The sequence below is a fragment of the Rana temporaria genome, chromosome 10, assembly GCF_905171775.1.
Source record: "Rana temporaria chromosome 10, aRanTem1.1, whole genome shotgun sequence".
In the NCBI taxonomy this organism is placed as follows: domain Eukaryota; kingdom Metazoa; phylum Chordata; class Amphibia; order Anura; family Ranidae; genus Rana; species Rana temporaria.
Genome location: NC_053498.1, coordinates 38,190,407 through 38,211,614, shown reverse-complemented (window position 1 = coordinate 38,211,614; position 21,208 = coordinate 38,190,407). Strand labels below are relative to the sequence as shown.

General features: G+C 41.8%; 1 protein-coding gene across 3 annotated transcripts in view; it reads right to left on the bottom strand.

Annotated features, from left to right (window-relative positions):
- LOC120916531 (AP-2 complex subunit alpha-1) overlaps positions 1–21,208 on the bottom strand; it is a 168,987-nt gene that overhangs the window by 16,725 nt on the left and 131,054 nt on the right. Inside the window, exons 14-19 of one of the 3 annotated variants that reach the window (XM_040327557.1) lie at positions 20,061–20,225; positions 18,206–18,363; positions 14,475–14,537; positions 12,380–12,445; positions 2,803–2,885; positions 2,601–2,690 (exon numbers count right to left, since the gene is read on the bottom strand). In XM_040327557.1, coding sequence (XP_040183491.1) covers positions 2,601–2,690; positions 2,803–2,885; positions 12,380–12,445; positions 14,475–14,537; positions 18,206–18,363; positions 20,061–20,225 — 625 coding nt within the window. The remainder of the gene's footprint in view (positions 1–2,600; positions 2,691–2,802; positions 2,886–12,379; positions 12,446–14,474; positions 14,538–18,205; positions 18,364–20,060; positions 20,226–21,208) is intronic. The other 2 variants (XM_040327558.1, XM_040327560.1) reach the window with 2 other exon arrangements.

Sequence of the window (21,208 nt, the reverse complement as noted above, 5' to 3'; positions counted from 1 at the left end):
ATGCAGATATGTAGTTTTAGCGCTTGATCTATTTCATGGGTCTAGGTAAGTGGCTCAGAGAATATTAACGCTAACTAGGGTAGCCTAACAGTCAGTCGACTAGCATTTACAAAAAGCAGTCAGCGATGACAACTATTGTATTTTTCCAACAACAAGACTACTTAGAGCTAACCATACAATAGACTGCTGTTCATGCTTGCTCTGACCCAGAAAGTACCAAAACCAAAGGGTCAGCATAACCGTCAGGTAAATAGCATTTTTAGAGGATGATCAGCAATGACCATCATCATGTTTCTGTCAGGAAGGGCCAACTTTAAAGTCAAACTCCAGTTTTAAATAATTTAACCCGTTATCAGCCTTGTGCAGCTTTTCATGTAGCAGAGCTCAGACTGGAAGAGGCAGAAGCTGCACAAGGTGCCAACTAGCTATGCTGCAGTGCTTGTGTGCCAACAAGCAGTATGCTGATAGATGTATGTACAGTGACAGTTGAGCTCACGAGTCTGTGCCTGTCCTATTGTTGTTCAGTCAGACTGTGGGAAGAGTTTTAAGTGCAACAAACTAAAAGTATGAGCAATAAAAAAAGATCTTCTTTTGTCTCTTCATAAATGCTGCCAGTACAGAAAAAAAAAAAAAAAACGTATTGAATCTGTAAAAAAAAAAAAAAAAAGAAAGAAAAGAAGTGAGCTCCTAATTTCATACGTTACACTGAAATCCAAAGCAAAGTTTTCAGCCATGGCCAGTTCTCTTCTGTGGACTACAGAACACCCCCTTAATATCATAGTGGTAAGAGGGGGAGAATGTTCTGTAGTCCTGTCCAAGGGTAACAATGCTGTTCCTCCATAAATACAGCATGAATGAGCCTCGTCACACTAGGACAGAAGTGTGTTGCCGACAAGTACTGGTATACCAGGTGAAAAAAAAAAGCTGATACAACTACTGCATTGAAGGAGTGGTAACCTGCAATATATTGCATGTCTGTCCCTGGGTTTAGATAAACTAACGGCAACAGAGAAAATGCAGGTGGCCTGTCCTGTCATGGCTGTGTTGTATAGCAGGACTGTATAAATCCAAGGACTGGATGGACAGAAAAACAAATACTTTGAATATGGATATGAAAAACACTTCCTGACTCCAGAGAAAACTCTAGCAGGTTTTAAAAAAATTTTTTAATCAAACCGTGACACCGTCTGGATTTTTATTGCCACTGGAAAGTGTTTTCCCTCACTTCTTTTCCCAGTAATAGGAGGTTCAGAGTTACAAAAATGAATTACAAAATAATTGTAAAAAATTTTTTTATTGCAGTAATGATCTCCCATCCCAATGATCCTCAAGGGAATCAGAAAGATTAAAGGATAAGTCCACCTTTGGGAACATGTAACATTTTCCCAATGCTGCAGACACTACCCCCCCCCCCCCCCCTTTGGGGCAGCTGTACGGGAAGAAGTTTCCGATATTAGCTGTCACTTTTTAAAATCAGTGCAACCATGCTTGGCTCCGCCCACGCAGCCACATTATTCATTCATTCACACACCTGAGTGAATGAACTACAAGCCCCGACATGCTTTGCGGTTGTCAACTTATAGTTCTCAATCAACTACCACACCGCTGTGTTCATTGATTTCTTCTTGTCAATGTATCTGCCTGCCTGCACAGGATGTATGGGCACACAGATATACTGACAGATCTAAAGGAGACCTGCATGTCACAAGCGATCCATTGATGCTTTACAGCAGGGTTCAAAATTTCAAGTCCTGAGCTACTAGCCAGGCCTCAAGGGTTACTCGCCACCAGTTGCCCCACCCCTTATTCCACCCCCAAGCACGCCCTCATAAATTATCTCTTGATATGACACTTAAATGTTTTATGCAGAATTCAGTTACAAAAATAATTAACAGCCTCACCTGTGCCCACCACTACAGCCTTACCTGTGCCCACCACTGCAGCCTTGCCTGGGCAGAGGAAGAGAGAGGGCGGTCGTATCATGACTGGAGGAAGAGGAAAGCGGCGGGATCACAGAGCAGGATAGCATGCCGGAACAGCTTACATTACAATTGTCTTTGTTTTGCTCGCTGTCATACACAGCCCCGCCTCCTCCTGACCCCGTGCATGTGACAGACAGAAGCATCCCAAACATTGGACCGGCGCGGCATTACAGGCGCAGGGTTAGAAGGGCGGGTCTGTGAATGATGGCGAGCGGAGGCAATTGTAATGTAATCTGTAACAGCGGGCTATCCGCACTCGTGATCCTGTGATTTTCTCATCCTCCATGTTCTCTTCCCCCAGGGCTATCGCTCGGAGAACGGTTCCTAGACACCTCACTCCCACCTCATTCCCCTCGCAGAAGATTTGAGGGCTGCTTCACAAAAAAAAAAAAAATATTAAAAGGGGAATTTATTCTTTAATATAAAGGACTAACAGGCGAAACTTTTTTCTATTCCACCAAAACAAAAACTAGCTGGATACAAGTTACATTTTTAACTGGACGTTTGCTTTTGTTTTCGAAAGAAAAAAGTAATGATTGCTCTAAATTGCAGCACTATTATCCTACATTTTTGCAGGATTGGTAACGGTATGCCTTTAAATGAAGTGAAAAAGGATATGGTTCTGCAGCTCCCCTGGGTACGATACTGCTGAAGTAAAGCTCTGGAACTGCACCGATGTTTTGTTCCCATAAAACAGGTACATACGTCCTGTAGTAAAGTAGAGAGGAAATGGGTTACAGAGAGACTTGCAGGCCTACAGAAACCATCCATCATAATTATTAACAATAGAGAAATGCTAGCAGACGTTCTGGTTACATACCTAGGTTCTGACGGAATTCCGACTTTACCCCGATCTGCAAAAGTTGGTTCTCAAAAAGTACTCCATTGTTCTTGCAGACAAACCTAAAACCGCAGGGATAACCCATTTGTTATGTTCAATTTATACCTACACATAACCTGTAAATCAGTTCCAAGAACAAATGCATGCAAGTAGAAATTATGTCACCAAAAGATCAAACATGCTCTTCTGTTCAAGGAATTGCCAAAGCTCAGATTGCAAATTGCATGAAACAAAAGTATGGGGAAACTCAGTTATCACGTGAATACCTCTTAAACAGAAACTCCAGGCACATCAGTATTACAGCAGTTATAGATTCCATTGGCAGAAAATAAACCTCCAGTCATGCTGGCTTTATTCTACAGCTGTCAAATCTGTTCTTTTGAATGTATTGTACTTTGTCTCTGCTTGGATGTAAGTACTGCTGTCCCACCGCCATGGTAACATCCATGCCCCCCTCTCATCCAGGCCATTCGCAGAACAAAATGTGAGGCTAAGTTTGCATCTTCACCCCCTCTTCTCTCCAGGGCATTCATAAAACTGGGGCTGGGTCTGTGAGCTTTGTTAAAGGTATGGAGTAGGAAGAGATAAGATCTACAGCACTTCCATACCAGCAGGCACAGAGATACAGTGAGAGCCGTGCTTCTCCTTACATGTAGAAGAATATAATTTGACACTATAGAATACTATATAAAAACTTAAACGAAAATAGATTATAGCCAGCATGATGGGAGGTTTATTTTTTTTATTTTTTTAACAATACATTTTTATTGAAAGTTATTAACAATAAAAATTGTCATTTACTTTAGTCAGAGATATGCACCCCAGTAGAAGTATTTTGATACGAAACCGGTCGGGCATCTGATCATATCCACTCCAAACTGCGCACAGTTACTTTATCCTTCTCTGAAGTGTGTGTGCCTTGATGCTGAGATCGCTTTTGCAGTGCTGTTCTCTTTTTTTGGTGTGATAATGGTTTATTGAGATTCCCTTTTTTGAGACTCTTGGGAGCTTGTCCTTATTTTTGAAATTTTAAATAAATTTTTTATGCGATGAGGAGGTGTTTTCTCTTTTCTTTTTAATTTTATACTGGTACACTGGATCCCCTGAGAACTCCAACTACCTCCAGGAACATCATCATCATTGTCACCAGTTCCAGATTCCTGGTCCAATCAGAGTGTAAAGGTCCTACCGGAAAAGCGCTTTAGGAGTGTCTGGAGAGTTACCCCTGTAAGGCAATCGGCCTACGCAAGCCTTGAAGACCCCCCACCGTATGGTGAGATGTGGGTCTACTCCATCCGGTAAGGGCACAATTTATCTATTTCTACTGCTGATTCTTTCTGGAGATAAGACACCGTTTACCAATAAGATTGATGTTCCTTTGGACTGTATAAACTTTATGCATACAAGCCATTTATATGCAGGAAATGAGACTTTATGGTTCACAACAAACATTGTTCTTCTCATACAGTATTGACAATTTATGAATATCACGGTCATTTGTTTTTATTCATGTGCACAGCTTTTTCTATTGTGAATTTCACCTTTCCTGGTGATCTGGAATGGTGTTTGAGTTGATACACTTATTATTCACGGTTTAGTGATCTTGGGACTCACCCCATTGACCCCAATGTAGTAGAGCCCCTTTTGATCGCTTCTTATGTATTCACTGCTTCAATCATATTGATTTTGCCGAGTTTACATTTATTATTGCCCTACAGGGCATTTGTGTTTTTATTGGCGCCGCACCTTTTCTTTTTATTTGTTTTACAGTTTTTCCATGTTGTGCTGGCAGCCTCACACATTTTTTGATTCATATTTTTTCACAAACACATTGTAACATAGCGCACTATTATTTATATTTTTATTCATATGTATCCAACATGGTTGCATGGATTTAAAAAGGTTTTGCGCAAGTATAAAATACTTGATAACCTGTACCAGTCTACCCCTAATGGGTTCAAACTGTAGGCATGGACAGGCCTCCAAATTACCTACATAGTTGGGTTCAAAAGATGAAAACGAAAACAAAACTTGCAAATCAGATTGAAAAGGTAGGTCCAACATGCTAGACTACATCAAAGATAGGCACATAAATGGCGTAACGGTACTTTAAACTTAAAGTGGTTGTAAAGGTTTGTTTTTTTAAAACATGTCATACTTGCCTCCACTGTGCAGCTCGTTTTGCACAATGTGGCCCCGATCTGCGACTTCTGGGGTCCCCCGGCGGATCTCGCGGCTCCTCCCCACATCAGATAACCCCCTGGGGGAAGCGGGCGCGCTCTAGAGTCCTTCATTCGGCATCCATACCCGCTGAATGTATGACTAGGCCTTGCCACCTGGGTCATTGGACATGATTGACAGCAGAGGGAGCCAATGGCTGAGCTGCTATCAATCTATCCAATCAAGTGCCGGGACCACGTGTAGAGAGGCAGAGCGCGTCACCGCTGAGTGAATTCCACGGCTCAGGTAATTAAAATGGGGGGCCGGTGACTGCCAGAACACAAGGGTTTACAACCCCTTTAAGGATAAGTTACAAGTAACAAGTTATGCACTAGGATGGGATAGCCAGGTATTGGTTATAATGAGAACAATCCATACACTAATGGTTATACCATTAGTGTATGGATTACTATTATTCTAAATGTTGAAGGGTATATGTCCAGGGAGGTTTATTTTTCTGACAACGCAATGTAATACTAACAAGGATTTTTGTGCCAATTATGAGAAATTACTTCTGAAACAAAAGCTGGTAAAAGAAGATCATGGCAGATCAAAATGGTCATTTGAAAGTTTTGGCATCAAAGAGTACTCCCTAAACTTTTTGTAAAAAGCTAGGAGCTTCTAAAAATGAAATCCATAGTGTGGATAAAAATGCAACAATGATCATATAAAATAGTGATTGCAAAAAAAAAACCTCCTAGTGTACAAAAGCCTTGCACTCCCTGTAAACTCTATAATGGTCACATCTCTGTGCTCCATAGCTAAGGGAGAGGTTAGACATTGCATACAATTTAAAGCCTTAAGCCAGCCATACATGGATCGAAATACGGCTAGTTCAGTAGGGGCTATAGCCTTCAGAGCTCATCAGTGTATTCTGATGGCGGGGAAGTCTCCCTGCTGTCAGAATACAATAGGATGGTGGATGGGGGAAATCCTGTCTTTGCGCTGTTGAGTTACACATTTTATGTCCCTGTAAATAGTTAGTCTAGGGCAGGCTGGCATAAATTATTTATTTACTGCTTCACCAGGTGCACTTGCTGGGCACATTGTATTAACTGTATGTAGCCTCCGCTACATATACACACACACACAGTGGGGCAAACAAGTATTTAGTCAGCCACCAATTGTGCAAGTTCTCCCACTTAAAAAGATAAGAGAGGCCTGTAATTGTCATCCTATGTATACCTCAACTACGAGAGACAAAATGTGGAAACCAATACAGACAATCACATTGTCCGATTTGGAAAGAATGTATTTGCAAATTATGGTGGAAAATAAGTAAGTATTTGGTCAATATCAAAAGTTAATTTCAATACTTTGTTATATATCCTTTGTTGGCAATGACAGAGGTCAAACGTTTTCTGCAAGTCTTCACAAGGTTGTCACACACTGTTGCCAGTATGTTGCCCATTCCTCCATGCAGATCTCCTCTAGAGCAGTGATGTTTTCGGGCTGTCGCTGGGCAAAACACGGACTTTCAACTCCCTCCAAAGGTTGCCTTGAAATGCTTCTTAGGAAGCCACTCCTTCGTTGCCTGGGTGGTGTGTTTGGGATCATTGTCATGCTGAAAGACCCAGCCACATTTCATCTTCAATGCCCTTGCTGATGGGAGAAGGTTTGCACTCAAAATCTCACGATTCATGGCCCCATTCATTCTTTTATGTACACGGATCAGTCGTCCTTTGCAGAGAAACAGCCCCAAAGCATGATGTTGCCACCCACATGCTTCACAGTAGGTATGGTGTTCTTTGGTTGAAACTCAGCATTCTCTCTCTTCCAAACACGGCGAGTTGTGTTTCTACCAAACAGTTCTACTTTGGTTTCATCTGACCATATGACATTCTCCCAATCCTCTTCTGGATCATCCAAATGCTCTCTAGCAAACCTCAGACAGGCCCGAACATGTACTGGCTTAAGCAGGGGGGACACGTCTGGCACTGCAGGATCTGAGTCCTTGGCAGCATAGTGTTACTGATGGTAGCCTTTGTTATGTTGGTCCCAGCTCTCTGCAGGTCATTCACTAGGTCCCCCCGTGTGGTTCTGGGATTTTTGTTTATCATTCTTTTGATAATTTTGACCCCACGGGGGTGAGATCTTGCGTGGAGCCCCAGATCGAGGGAGATTATCAGTGGTCTTGTATGTCTTCCATTTTCTAATTATTGCTCCCACAGTTGATTTCTTCACACCAAGCTGCTTGCCTATTGCAGATTCAGTCTTTCCAGCCTGGTGCAGGTCTACAATTTTGTTTCTGGTGTCCGACAGCTCTTTGGTCTTCACCATAGTGGAGTTTGGAGTGTGACTGTTTGAACTTGTTATCAGTATAAATAAGCTCAAACAGGTGCCATTAATACAGGTAATGAGTGGAGGACAGAGGAGCCTCTTAAAGAAGATACATGTCTGTGAAAGCCAGAAATCTTGCTTGTTTGTAGGTGACCAAATACTTATTTTATACCATAATTTGCAAATAAATTCTTTCCAAATCAGACAATGTGATTGTCTGAATCCACATTTTGTCTCTCATAGTTGAGGTATACCTATGATGACAATTATAGGCCTCTCTCATCTTTTTAAGTGGGAGAACTTGCACAATTGGTGGCTGACCAAATACTTTTTTGCCCCACTGTGTGTGTATGTATGTATGTATGTATGTATGTATGTATGTATGCACACATACATACAGTGCTGTGTTCTGTTCTATATGTGCCCTCTGTCGAAAAGTGGGCTCATATGGACAGAACACCAGCAGTAGGACAGGTAATTCCTGTCCCACTCCCAAAACAAAATACAGTTAGGCAGACCGTTGCTCAGCAATTCACAAGTTTTGTAATCAATGAATGAACAAAAAGCTTCCTCTGATTGGCGGAGGTGAAAAAGCAAGTGGATGATGTCACAATCTTCTTCTTAGCCCAGAGAAAGCTTTGCATTCATTCAAAGAACACAAAGCTTCCCGAGAATGGCTGAGCAGTGCTCACCCCAACTCTATGTTGTTCTCAAAGTGGGAGGGAGACTGTCAGAACACATCACTGTATACGACATGTAGCCGAGGCTACATACAGTTAATACAGTGCACCCAGCAAGCAAATCTGTTAGTGCAGTAAATAGTCAAGCTGGCCCAAACAAACTAAAAGGGGACATTAAGGCTAGGTTCACCTTTAGTAACATTTTAGACCCGCATTTAGGGCATAACATGTAAGATTTTACTACGCAGCACCAATCCCTCCCCTGTAATAGCATGCATGAGTTCTTCTCCCACTGACAGCTCTGACATGGCATTTATTCATTCATTCATAGGAATCTGTGAATGGGAACGCTACAATCCCATCTGCCACTGCAGCAGATGGACTTGTAGTTTCATGGGACTGCGAGAGCACTGATGTGCATGCTTGTAGTCTTCCTGCAGGTCTAAAACTGACAGTCTGCACAGAGGTATGAGCTGTAGGAAGACTGCGCAGAAGCCCGACATCCACTAGTCGTGGGTGCAATACTCTGCAGCCTCCTGAGGAAGAAAATGCATCTTACCTCCCCAATGGGCATTTATTTTTATGTTATTTTTACAAAAAGTTCAGCTTAGCCTTTAAACATGAATTTAGGCTTAATAGACAATCTAGCCAATACTTGTATATTTCTATGTGTACATGGCATAGCAATGGAGTAGGCTGAAGTATACTCCAATTCCTGGTGTCTTTCAGTGACCCCAGTGTTACGATTTGTACTCTATTCAGTAATTAGAGACAACTATGAATTCCAACATGTATAAACCTATGTGCTCTCCAAGATGCATGAAAATATGGAGATGTTTTCCCCCAGTCAGCATCTGCCCTAAACTGGTGGTTTAAAGCAAATTCTATAGTAAGAAGTTTGTTCTCCGGGGCATTGACATTAGTCAGTAAAACCATGGATTGAACTTTATAATATTAGAAGAGACAGACAAGCATCAGTATTAATCAAATTAATATCACCACTCTTGAGAGTCTGCATGCAATGCAAAATTACCAGTAAGAAATCTACTACTAAATAAAAATGTGGGGAAGAGCACATTTAAAGTGACCCAAGCCTATATAAATTAACTTACACATTAAAAAAGTCCATCTTTGTTCACATTCATTCCGTTATGACTGGTTACCAGAAGTTAAGAGAAAGCTTATGTAAAGCTCTACCACCTTCTGTGATCAGAAGCTCTAGCTCGATAACTCCTGTGCTCAACCACTGGCCCATAAATACAATGGTTGCCCTTAGCAAATATTAGAGCTGAGAGAGGGTAGGTCTAAGGTTTGTAAAGAAGCTGGTCAAAAAGTGCATATAAAGTGTTTCAAGAGGTCTTGACTCTGTGGTGCCTTATGTGTGCAACTATACATTTGGGCATCAACAGTTGTGTGTAGTGACAACTTAATATACAGGTGATACGCGAAAAATTTGAATATCGTGCAAAAGTTCATTTATTTCACTAATGCAACTTAAAAAGGTGAAACTAATATGAGATAGACTCATTACATGCAAAGCAAGATAGTTCAAGCCGTGATTTGTCATAATTGTGGCTTACAGCTCATGAAGACCCCAAATCCACAATCTCAGAAAATTAGAATATTACATGAAATTAATAAAACAAGGATTGTATATAGAACAATATTGAACCTCTGAAAAGTATAAGCATGCATATGTACTCAGTACTTGGTTTGGGCCTCTTTTGCAGCAATTACTGCCTCAATGCGGCGTGGCATGGAAGCGATCAGCCTGTGGCACTGCTGAGGTGTTATGGAAGACCAGGATGCTTCAATAGCGGCCTTCAGCTCCTCTGCATTGTTCGGTCTCATGTCTCATCTTTCTCTTGGCAATGCCCCATAGATTCTCTATGAGGTGTAGGTCAGGCGAGTTTGCTGGCCAATCAAGCACAGTAATCGCACGGTCATTGAACCAGGTTTTGGTGCCATTGGCAGTGTGGGCAGGTGCCAAGTCCTGCTGGAAAAAGTCCCCATAGCGCTCATCTGCAGAAGGAAGCATGAAGTGCTCCAAAATCTCCTGGTAGACAGCTGCAGTGAGACCCTGGACTTAATCAAGCACAGAGGACCAACACCAGCAGATGACACGGCTCCCCAAATCAACATAGACTGTGGAAAAACGTCACACTGGACTTCAAGCATCTTGCAGTGTGTGCCTCTCCATTCTTCTCCCATACTCTGGGTCCTTGGTTTCCAAATGAGATGCAAAATTTGCTCTTATCAGAAAAGAGGACTTTGGACCACTGAGCAACAGACCAGGTCTGTTTTTCTTTAGCCCAGGTAAGACACTTCTGACGTTGTTTAGGAGTGGCTTGACAAGAGGAATACGACATTTGAAGCCCATGTCTAGGATCTGTCTGTGTGTGGTGTGGCTCTTGATGCACTGACTCCAGCCTCAGTCCACTCCTTGTGAAAGTCCCCAACACTTTTGAATGGACCTTTCCCGACAATCCTCTCCAGGCTGCGGCCATCCCTGCTGCTTGTACACCTTTTTCTTCCACACTTTTCCCTTCCACATAACTTTCTATTAATATGCTTTGATACAGCTCTTTGAGAACATCCAACTTCTTTTGCAATTACCTTTTGTGGCTTTCCCTTCTTATGGAGGGTGTCAATGATGGTTTTCTGTACAACTGTCAGGTCAGCAGTCTTTCCCATGATTGTGATTCCTACTGAACCAGACTGAGAGACCATTTAAAGGCTCAGGAACCCTTTGCAAGTGTTATGGTTTAATTAGCTGATTAGAGTGGGACACTTTGAGCCCAGAATATTGCACCTTTTCACAATATTCTAATTTTCTGAGATTGTGGATTTGGGGTTTTCATGAGCTGTAAGCCATAATCATCACAATTATGACAAATCACGGGTTAACTATCTTGCTTTGCATGTAATGAGTCTATCTCATATATTAGTTTCGCCTTTGAACTGCTTGCCGACCAGCCGCCGCAGCTCTGCTGCTGGGCGAGATCACGTAGCTATACGTCATATCTCCCAGCAGCCAATAGGGGCGCGCGCGCCCCCCCCGCTCGTTCCTGATCCCCGGCGCGCTACCCGATCGCCGCCGGGCACCCGCGATCGTTCTTTACAGAGCGAGAACCGGGAGCTGTGTGTGTAAACACACAGCTCCCGGTCCTGTCAGGGGAGAAATGCCTGATCTTCTGTTCATACAATGTATGAACAGCGATCGGTCATTTCCCCCCAGTCAGTCCACCCCCCCCCCTTCAGTTAGAACACACCCAGGGAACATACTTAACCCCTTCCTCGCCCCCTAGTGTTAACCCCTTCCCTGCCAGTGGAATTTTTATAGTAATCAATGCATTTTTATAGCATTGATCGCTATAAAAATGGCAATGGTCCCAAAAATGTGTCAAAAGTGTCCGCCACAATGTCGCAGTACCGAAAAAAAATCGCTAGTAAAAAAAAAAAAATATATTAATAAAAATGCCATATAACTATCCCCTAATTTTGTAAACGCTATAACTTTTGCGCAAACCAATCAATAAACGCTTATTGCGATTTTTTTTACGAAAAATATGTAGAAGAATACGTATCGGCCTAAACTGAGGAAAACAATTTTTTTATATATATTTTTGGGGATATTTAATACATCAAAAAGTAAAAAATATTTATTTTTTTTCAAAATTATGACTCTATTTTTGTTTATAGCGCAAAAAATAAAAACCGCAGAGGTGATCAAATACCACCAAAAGAAAGCTCTATTTGTGGGGGAAAAAGGACGCTAATTTTATTTTGGGAGCCACGTTGCACGACCGCGCAATTGTCAGTTAAAACGACGCAGTGCCGAATCACAAAAAGTGGCCCGGTTAAGTTACATTAGTGAAATAAATGAACTTTTGCACGATATTCAAATTTTGAGTATCACCTGTACACAGGTTCACTTTAAAGAACTGCTCTAAAATTAATTTCTCCAAATACAGCATTGCTGTCACAGCTTCGGAGGAGGTTTTAAGTGCTCTGGGCTCTCCAGGGGGGATAGCTGGAAAATATAGAGAATTCTCTTTGTCTCATGACATCAGAGGCTCTAAGGAAAAGCGAATGAATATCTGTCACAGCCATACTATGATGAAGGAAGGCTTCCCCCTCTTTGGTTCCAGACAGCCATTAAAACTTGGCAGGGGAACACATCTAAATTTCATCTAAAATGTGGAAATCGATTTGAAACAATTCTGTTTTACAAATTAGTTGGATGGATTAATTTACACGGGGAGAAAAAAAGAAAATAAATGACTTCACTGAATTATGTGAATATATGATATACACAGACAAGGGATCCACACCTCTACAACATGTACACGCTTCAATACACATGCTAATCTTACTTGTTGAGAAGTTCATCAGCCTCAGCGATAGGCAAAGCAGGATCCTCTGAAACAGTAGAGCCAGAACTGAGAGCAAAAAGACAGGAGGAAAGAATGGAAAAAGGGCAGAGAAAGCAACCAAAAGGGGAAAAACAAAATTAATCTGTTAGCCACACAAAAAAAGCGTTAGTCCCGACATGATCACATGACCCAGAATTAAGAGCAGCACCTTTGATCACAGACAGGAGTAAAAAAAAAGCACAATACATTTTTAAACATGAAGAACTCCGAGCCTTATAATTCGGATGTGAAAATATAATTTGTTATATAAACCGTGATGGAGGTGTAATGGTCTTGAGACAGTACTACAGTCATCATCTCAATGGGTCACACTCACTCAAAAAAGTATTTAGTTACCATATGGTTAGGTCCGAAACAACTAATCGATTAATCGTCAACTAATCGATGACATTAATCGATTATGAAAATTGTAATCGATTAATCGGCCAGTAACATAATAAACTAAAATTAGCCTTTTATAGTACAAAAAAGCAAATCGCTAGTGTAAATATTACTTTCACTGTCCCACAGTCCCCTTACAGTAGCGATTACTTGCTATTTTTGGACTTATTTTTGTTTTTTTTAACCCCATTATGTTACTAAACATCTCAGGCCTGGATCACACCTCAGTTTGATGCTTTTTGCAGAAACACACTACAGTTCATTTACATGTTTTCCTATGGGACACGTTCACATCCATGATTTTTTTTCAGCTGCTGCGTATTTGGAAAGGGGTGAGGACTTAACGCAAAACAGTGCCATTTCGTTTTTTTTTTTTGGCTCAATATACTTCAATGGAGAAGCTGCAGAAAAGCATGTAATGTGTTTTTGCAGCAATTTGTGATTTGTAATCTGCCCAACAACAAATTGGCCCAAAAAAAATATGTAAAAATGCAATTTTTTTTTTTTAAAAGACTATTATCCGATTAATCGAAACAATAATCGGCCAACTAATTGATTATGAAAATAATCATTAGTTACAGCCCTACATATGGTACCATGCTCTCATACCACATGCAAGTTCTAGGGCAAAAATGTGCTTCTATTCAACCACTCTACAGTTGAAGACACTTGCCCGAACTTAGGCAAGCCATAGATGATGTGATTGCAGAAAAGAAAAATCGCCAGATTCCCCCAGTAACACAGTCAGCGTTGATTGGAGAATACCTTCCATGGAGCTACTGTGTCCTCCTAATGAGGGGGCGTAGGGAGCTGTCCCTCCCGGAAGAACATAATTATTGCTAGCAGCTATAGCCACTGGCAATAAATCGCATGTAAAAATCGATGGATCGACTTGGGTACAATCAGCCTGCCCATAGACGAGTAGAGGCACAGCCAGTTCAGAAGGAGACCATCTATGATCGGCTTAACTCTACAACGGAAGTCACTGGCCTGAACTAGAATGTAGTCAGAGATTTAAGTTGGTCTAGTGCTGTCCACAAGTGCCTATAGAGTAAATGAAAATAGAGCTGAGCGATGAGAGGCAAAAAAGGAGCTTGTCCAAAATACAATGGAGATAGGATTTGAATGCAGAGAATCTTTCTAGGGTCTGATCTGGTGCTGTATCTAACAAGTTTTATTGAAACACATATGGGTTGATTTCCTAAAACTGGAGTGCGCAAAATCTGGTGCAGCTGTGCATGGTAGCTTTTAAGCTTCTAACCTTAAGCTTGTTTAATTAAGCTTTGATCAAAAAAAAAAAAAAAGAAAGACCTGGAAGTCGATTGATTTCTATGCAGAGCTGCACCAGATTTAGCACCCATCCACACATTCGATGGTTGAACCAAAAAAAAATAAAAAACCCTATGATAAAGTTCTGATTGGCTTCATATTTATATGAAGGGTACACATAAGGGCATATTCATAAAAGGGTTCAGTAGCTGTACTGTAGTACTGCCTCAAAGGCCATCATGCTAATGTGGGAAAGAACGCTGGCGACTCATTTAGCGTGTGATCTGAACAGTCTGGTTTCTTAAGGAAATGGTTGAAAAATGTAGTGAACACGGATAATGATATCTACTGAGCATGCCTTAATTTTTACTAAATCAGCCCTTACTCTGAAGGCTGGTCTGCATTGACCAACAGGGACGCAGGACTTTCAGAGGGCGGGTCCAAGTCACTGTACACCATCCAATCATAGGCAGGCACAGCAAGACAGACAAAGACAATAAACAATCCCACCAGCAGCAAAACAAGAAAAGAAGGAAGACAAAGACCAAAAGAGAAGACAGAAAACTCACATGCAATTAGACAGTAGACAGACAAATAGCAGCATACACACAGCTGTACAATATGATATTGCTTTTGTTTAAGAACACTAAGGAATAATGTGCTTAAAGTGATGTATTAACAGCGAGTATAGGGATTGTATCCAAGAGTCAAAAGACACAAATTATCCCAAATTCCGTAATGTGCAATAAAAACGCAAGTATACCTCATGGCAGCACCCAAAATGACCCAGCCCAAAAAAAAACGCAATTTATAGGGTTATACCAGAATAAAAAAAAATGACGTGGAAGGAAAAATTGTCTCCACTAACTTAAAGGGGAACTTACTCATAAAATAAATTGAGTCTTGCTAGAGGACTTCAGGCTGGCCTCTTTTGCAGGTATAGCCATGTAAAACATAAAAAAAAAAAAAAAAAGTGCCTATGCAGTTCAAAAGCCAGTAATACACTGTCTCGCCCTGCTCTGCACATGCTCCGTCACTCTAAAATTTTTGGCATTGTGCCGAAAATCAGAGCCTTTAGAGGCCGATCTGACAGTCTAAATAATTACTGCTGTTTAGGGGGTCTGGGCTTCAGCAAAATGTCAGCCTCCAACAAGAAGAAACAGGAACAATACTGGATGCAATTCACAGCACACACTAATTTTGGTAGCATAATTATTAATGTGGAATGCATGTTCCTTGCTAAATATTTTTTATCACGTTGTTATTGGTAAAGTTCAACTTTAATATCCCACTAATGAAGGGAGCATTTTAAAGAGGAAGTAAACTTTCAGCTTTGACTTTTACCTATAGGTAAGCCCAGGGTTTGATAAATTTGCTTGGAATCTAGGAGCCAGCTAAAAAAGGTTAGGAGCCAGTTTTTTTTCCAGCTTGTCGAAAGGCCGGCTTCTGCCGAACCGGCTGCAATACACAAGGGCCTGAATGGCGGGCAGTTTTTATTGAACCAGCCGATGTTGCCTGGGGTTCAGCTCATTTGTACTTGGCATGATGATCAGCGGCACACTAGGGAAGGACAATGCAACAAGGTGGGGATGATGGGAGATCCAGTAACTCATGCCTCCTTAGGCCTCCTTTACATGAGCACTTCCACTAAGCAGAACCGCTTGCTCAGCAGTTATTTATTCGCCAATCCCCTGAGCAGGCGGATGACAGGTCCTGTCTGCTCCGCTATGCAGAGCGATCACAGACACATTCCCGCTCTCCTTTATGGGGCAATCGGATGTAAACTGACCGCCTATCAATTTCCATCCAATGCCATCCCATCCGTCTTTTTGGCGGACAGGATCGGATGGCACGTATCTGCTGACATCCGCTGCTCCATAGAGGAGACTGGAGTGTCCCATCAGGTTCGCCTGAAAAACTGACAGGCAGGCCTGATCAGACAGCTCGTGTGAAAGGGGACTTCGGCTATGTGGCTGTGGCATGACAGCAAAAGAATAAAAAAGAATAAAAAAAAAAATGAATGAAAAAATAATACAATTATTTCCATCTTTGTGGGGGTGTAAATGGAACCGAGGCCATTCCAACCAGCTGCCCCACACTTCGTCCACTCACCATATCAAGCCCACCCCAACACCTTCAACCTCTTCTCCTCTTGGGATTAAGAGCAGGCAGAGGAAACCCTCAACTTCGTCAGTGACTGCTTGTCGCAGCTCCTTTCACCACAAAAGGGTGCCAGTTCCTCTATGCAAGCATTTTGCTCCAGTGGGCTGCAAAGCTGCGGCCTCAATTACCGGCCAGTGCAGCATCTTAGTTTGTGCACCAGCAGGTGGGGGCCACATGGGGACAAGACACCTGCCGCAGGCACCTAGGCCGCCAAAGCGATCTGGCACCTGTGGTTTGTCGAGCCCTGGGTAAGCCTATAATAAGGCTCACCTATAGATAGTGTAAATATCACCTAAACGTGCACTTTTTTGTAAAAATGTAATGTACATGCAGCCAGTGACATCACTGGCGCATGCGCTCTGAAGAAACTGACACCCGTGCCGTTCCTTCAGACCCCTGTGCCATGACCGGTGGCTTCCACACGCTTGCACTGGTATGACGTCATCTGGGCATTCACACCTGAGACCTTGTGCCACTAATGATTCACATGACACCGGGGAGGGAAAAATGGCTAATTGGGCCCAATTTGGACATTTCCACTTAGGGATGTACTAGCAGTTTAGACATTAATGGCTGTGTGTTGAGTTATTTTGAGCTTCATCTGGCTATGTTGAGAGAGAGACAGAGAGAGAGACAGAGAGAGACAGAGAGATAGACAGAGAGAGAGATAGACAGAGAGAGAGAGATAGACAGAGAGAGAGAGAGAGAGAGAGAGAGAGAGAGAGATAGGCAGAGACAGAGAGATAGACAGAGACAGAGAGATAGACAGAGACAGAGAGATAGAGAGAGAGAGAGATAGACAGAGAGAGAGAGAGATTGCATGTGTGTGAGTGAGACCATGGGGCAAAACATGTCATAGGAACATAGGCAGAGGAGTTCAAGCAGAAGCCAAATCTTTACCTCTATATAGTGGCTAGGTTCCGGTGTGCGGCGGGTTCCACTTTCTGTCTTAAGATCGGTTTCAGCTAGCCTGGATGAGCTTATTTAACACCAGCACCAGTTCTATGTTTTGCAGTGCTTTGAGTGGCGCTCCAATTTTTGTATATGGGTCGCTAGAAAGTGCTCTTTACAGGAGACAGTTGCTAACCTGCTTTGTAGAGGGGATGGCATTGAGACAGGCAACATTGTGAAGGCGTGTAGACTTGGGAATATTTCTGACAATTTCAAAGGTGGTTTGAGTTCTCATGGGGTCAATGGAAAGCAACGTGTGCAACACCATGCACAACGGCTTTCACCAAGTAGGGAGAGGTAAATGGTCTTTGTTAAAGAATAGCTAGGAACAAGATCTGACCCTTGATGGTACTTAAGGCCAAATGCAGATCCACACTGAATTGCAGAAAAGACCAGATTTGTTGCAGTCATCCAAGGGCAGCTACATAAACCATGGTCTAAGAATCTAAAATCCTGTATCCTGTAATAATAAATAAAAAAAATCTGGACTTCTGCTGTAAGCCTAAGCTCCCACCTGCAAACAGTCACACCGAGGTGGACAGGTAATTGGGGAAGATGGTGCCATTTATAGAATACTCCTAGGCCGAAAGTAGCTTTAGGAACACCGTCTCCTAACAACCAGTCTATCAAACAGCTCATCCCAGACAAGCACTCAGACTTCCAAAAAAAACTTGTTTTTGCACAGGTGTGAGTTAGGGCCTGGAATTATTGATTCAATACGACAATGCTATTTATAGGATTTCATCATAGTCCTGAGACAGTTGTAACAGAACACCTATAATAACTTGCTTTAATATTGCATTCTACGACTTTGGTGGTGTATGACTTGTATGAACAACAAATTAAAATCTCCTCTTGGACAGATAGTCATTTTCTATATACAGTGTTTTATAATGTAAATATTATATAAAATTATAGGGGCAAATGTGTTTCACTCAAACAAATCATTGCAATTCTAATTAGGTTTAAGAATTGCAGAATACCTTAGAAAGGTTAGAATACCTTAGAAAGTTCTCGTCAGTTCCAGGAGCTACAGAAGCAGTGGCAGAAGAGGAGTCTGAAAAAACATCCACCAGGAGGTTTCCAGCACTGGGTGCTGCTGATCCTGTTATAGAGGCACTCCGCAAACCAAGGAGATCAGCAGATGGCGATGGGGTCGACTGTGGAAACAAAGCCCATGGTGAAACAGGTTTTATAAAGCTTTTAACATTCCACTGGATACCTGTACTGAGGGAAATATAAGGATCTGCACTGCAGATAGTTGTTCATAGACAGACTCAATTACTAAACCAATTAGATCACTACAACAGCAAAGCAACCGTTTTCAGAGACCTCAGCAATGACAACCTTTAAACAAATTAAAGTGCCGAACTGCAATAGAAACACCCAATGTTTTGTCAACATACATTATATACAGGTACAGTACTGTGAAAAAGTATTTGTCCCCCTTTCGGATTGTTAATTTTTTTTTTTGCTTATTTGTCACATTTAAGTCAGCATCGCTTCTGCTCTACTTCTCCGCGCTTATTGGAGCGCTGAGCCGTGGAGGGGTGGGGAACGGCAGTCTCAGCGGCTCGCTGAAACTGCCATCAATCAAGGCAGCTGGCGGATCCAGACTTGGAAGTCAGGATGATGCGCTGTGTTGACCGATGGCCTCAGCAGAGAGCAGACTTCAGACCGATCTCCGCTGAAAACAGGCCACAGGAGTGCAAAACAAATTGCACTCCTGTGACACAGAGAAGAAGCCTGGACTAAAAAGCTCTGGATGGACTTCTCCTTTAAATGATTCAGATCAAACAAATTTTAATACACAAAAGACAACACGCATTCATACAAAATGCCGTTATTAAAATTATGTTTTGATTTATTCAGGGAAAAAAGATATCCAAACCTGCCTGGCCCTATGTGAAAAAGCAATTACCCGCTAAACCTAATAACTGGTTATGCCACCCTTGGCAGCTACTGCAATCAAGCATTTTCGATAACTGGCAATAAGTCTTTCACATCACTGTGGAGGAATTTTGGCCCACTCTTCTTTGCAGAATTGTTTAAATTCAGCTACTTTGGAAAGTTTTTGAGCATTATCAGCCTGTTTAAGGTCATGCCACAGAATCTCAATGAGATTTAAGTCCAGACTTTGATCAAGTCATCCCAAAACCTTCTTTGAGGGATTCAGAGGTGGAATTTCTGGTATTTATCAGATCACTGTCCTGCTGCATAACCCAAGCATGATTGGGTTTGAGTTCACAAACTGATGGCCAGACAGTCTCCATCAAGATTTTCTGGTAGAACACAGAATTCATGGTTCCATCAATTATGGCAAGTCTTCCAGGTCTCGAAGCTGCAAAGCTTCATGAGTTTATGAAATGCTGTAAATTTTACACCAGATGCAACGGGACGCACACCTTCCAAAAAGTTCAACTTTAGTTTCATCAATCCACACAATATTTTGCTAAAAAGTCTTGCGGATAATCCAAATGTGTTTTTTTTTTTTGGCCAATGGGAGACAAGCCTTTGTGTTCTTTTGGTCAGCAGTGGCTTTCACCTTGGAACTCTCCCATAAATGCCATTTACTTTTTCATCTAGGGCCAGCCAGGTTTGGACAGCTTTTCTTCTCTTAATTAATTAAATCATCATTTAAAAACTGCATTTTGTAATTACTTGGGTTACCATGGTGTAATATAAAAAAATAGTTTGATGATCTGAATCATTTAAATGTGATAAATATGCAAAAAAAAAAAAAGTCAGGAAGGGGCCAAATAATTATCACTTTTGTATACTTCTCAGTCAGTTTGTAAAATACAATGTTCATCTCTCTGTACTTGTACAGTTATCCAGAGAAGTTAAAAGAACTTACTGCAGTGCTGGGTGTGGCTTCCACTCCACCGTTAATCTCAGCGCCCGGATCCTTCTTTCCTTCTTCTAACTCACTAACTGCACCTGGTCCTTTCTTCTTCTTCAACTTGGCCAGAATAGAGGATTCCCGTTCAGGGAAAGGTGGCATCTCCTCCAGCACTGTAGCCTAGACATACAGACACACAATAGCAACAATCTAAAATGACTTTAGTGAAAAAGATTTGAAGGAGAGTAAGCAAATTGGTTGAATTACATGTAACAATCTGATTTTAACCTTTATTTTGTTGTACAGATGCAATTTTTTTTTATAATTCTATGGTAAAACATCCAGGAGCAAGAGGGGAATTTCAAATTAAAAAGGAACACAATACAGCATAAAACACTGTACAGGGCTTGCTGTACCATATATGAACAAAGTTATTGGTTTATCGGTGCTAGGCTTTATGCCACAGATCTAAAAATGTGATGGCACAATATGCCTTGTAGCTGCCTTTGTACATTTAAAATAGAGCTGCACGATTCTGGCCAAAATGAGAATCACAATTTTTTTTGCTTAGACTAAAGATCTTTTACGTAATACAAAAAAATTGGGCTAACTTTACAGTTTAGTTTTTTTTAAATACATTAACCACTTGCCGACCAGCCGAGCATGGCTCGGCTGGGCGAAACAATGTTATGTTACATTGCTTCGCCCTGTGGCCACTAGGGGCACGCACCTGCTGTTCACCTACGGAGCCGATGCGAGTGCCCGGCGGGCGTGAGGACCTCTGGGCACCTGCAATCGATCATGACACAGCGAGAACCAGAAACTGTGTGTGGTGTAAACACACAGATCCTGGTTCTCTCAGGGGAGAAATGACTGATCGCGTGTTCATACTTTGTATGAACAGCGATCTGTCATTCCCTTAGTAAGTCTCCCCCCCCCTTCAGTTAGAACATGCAGATGGAACACAAATAACCCCATGATCACAAACATTTATCAAAAGTGTCTCATGTGACTGCCATAATATCGCAGTCCCCGATAAATAAAAAAAAATAAAAAAAAAATCGCTGATCACTGCCATTACAAGATCTCTGGGGGTAGATCAGGTTTAGGAGATATTCTTTATACCTACAGGTAAGCCTTATTATAGGCTTACTTGAAGGTAA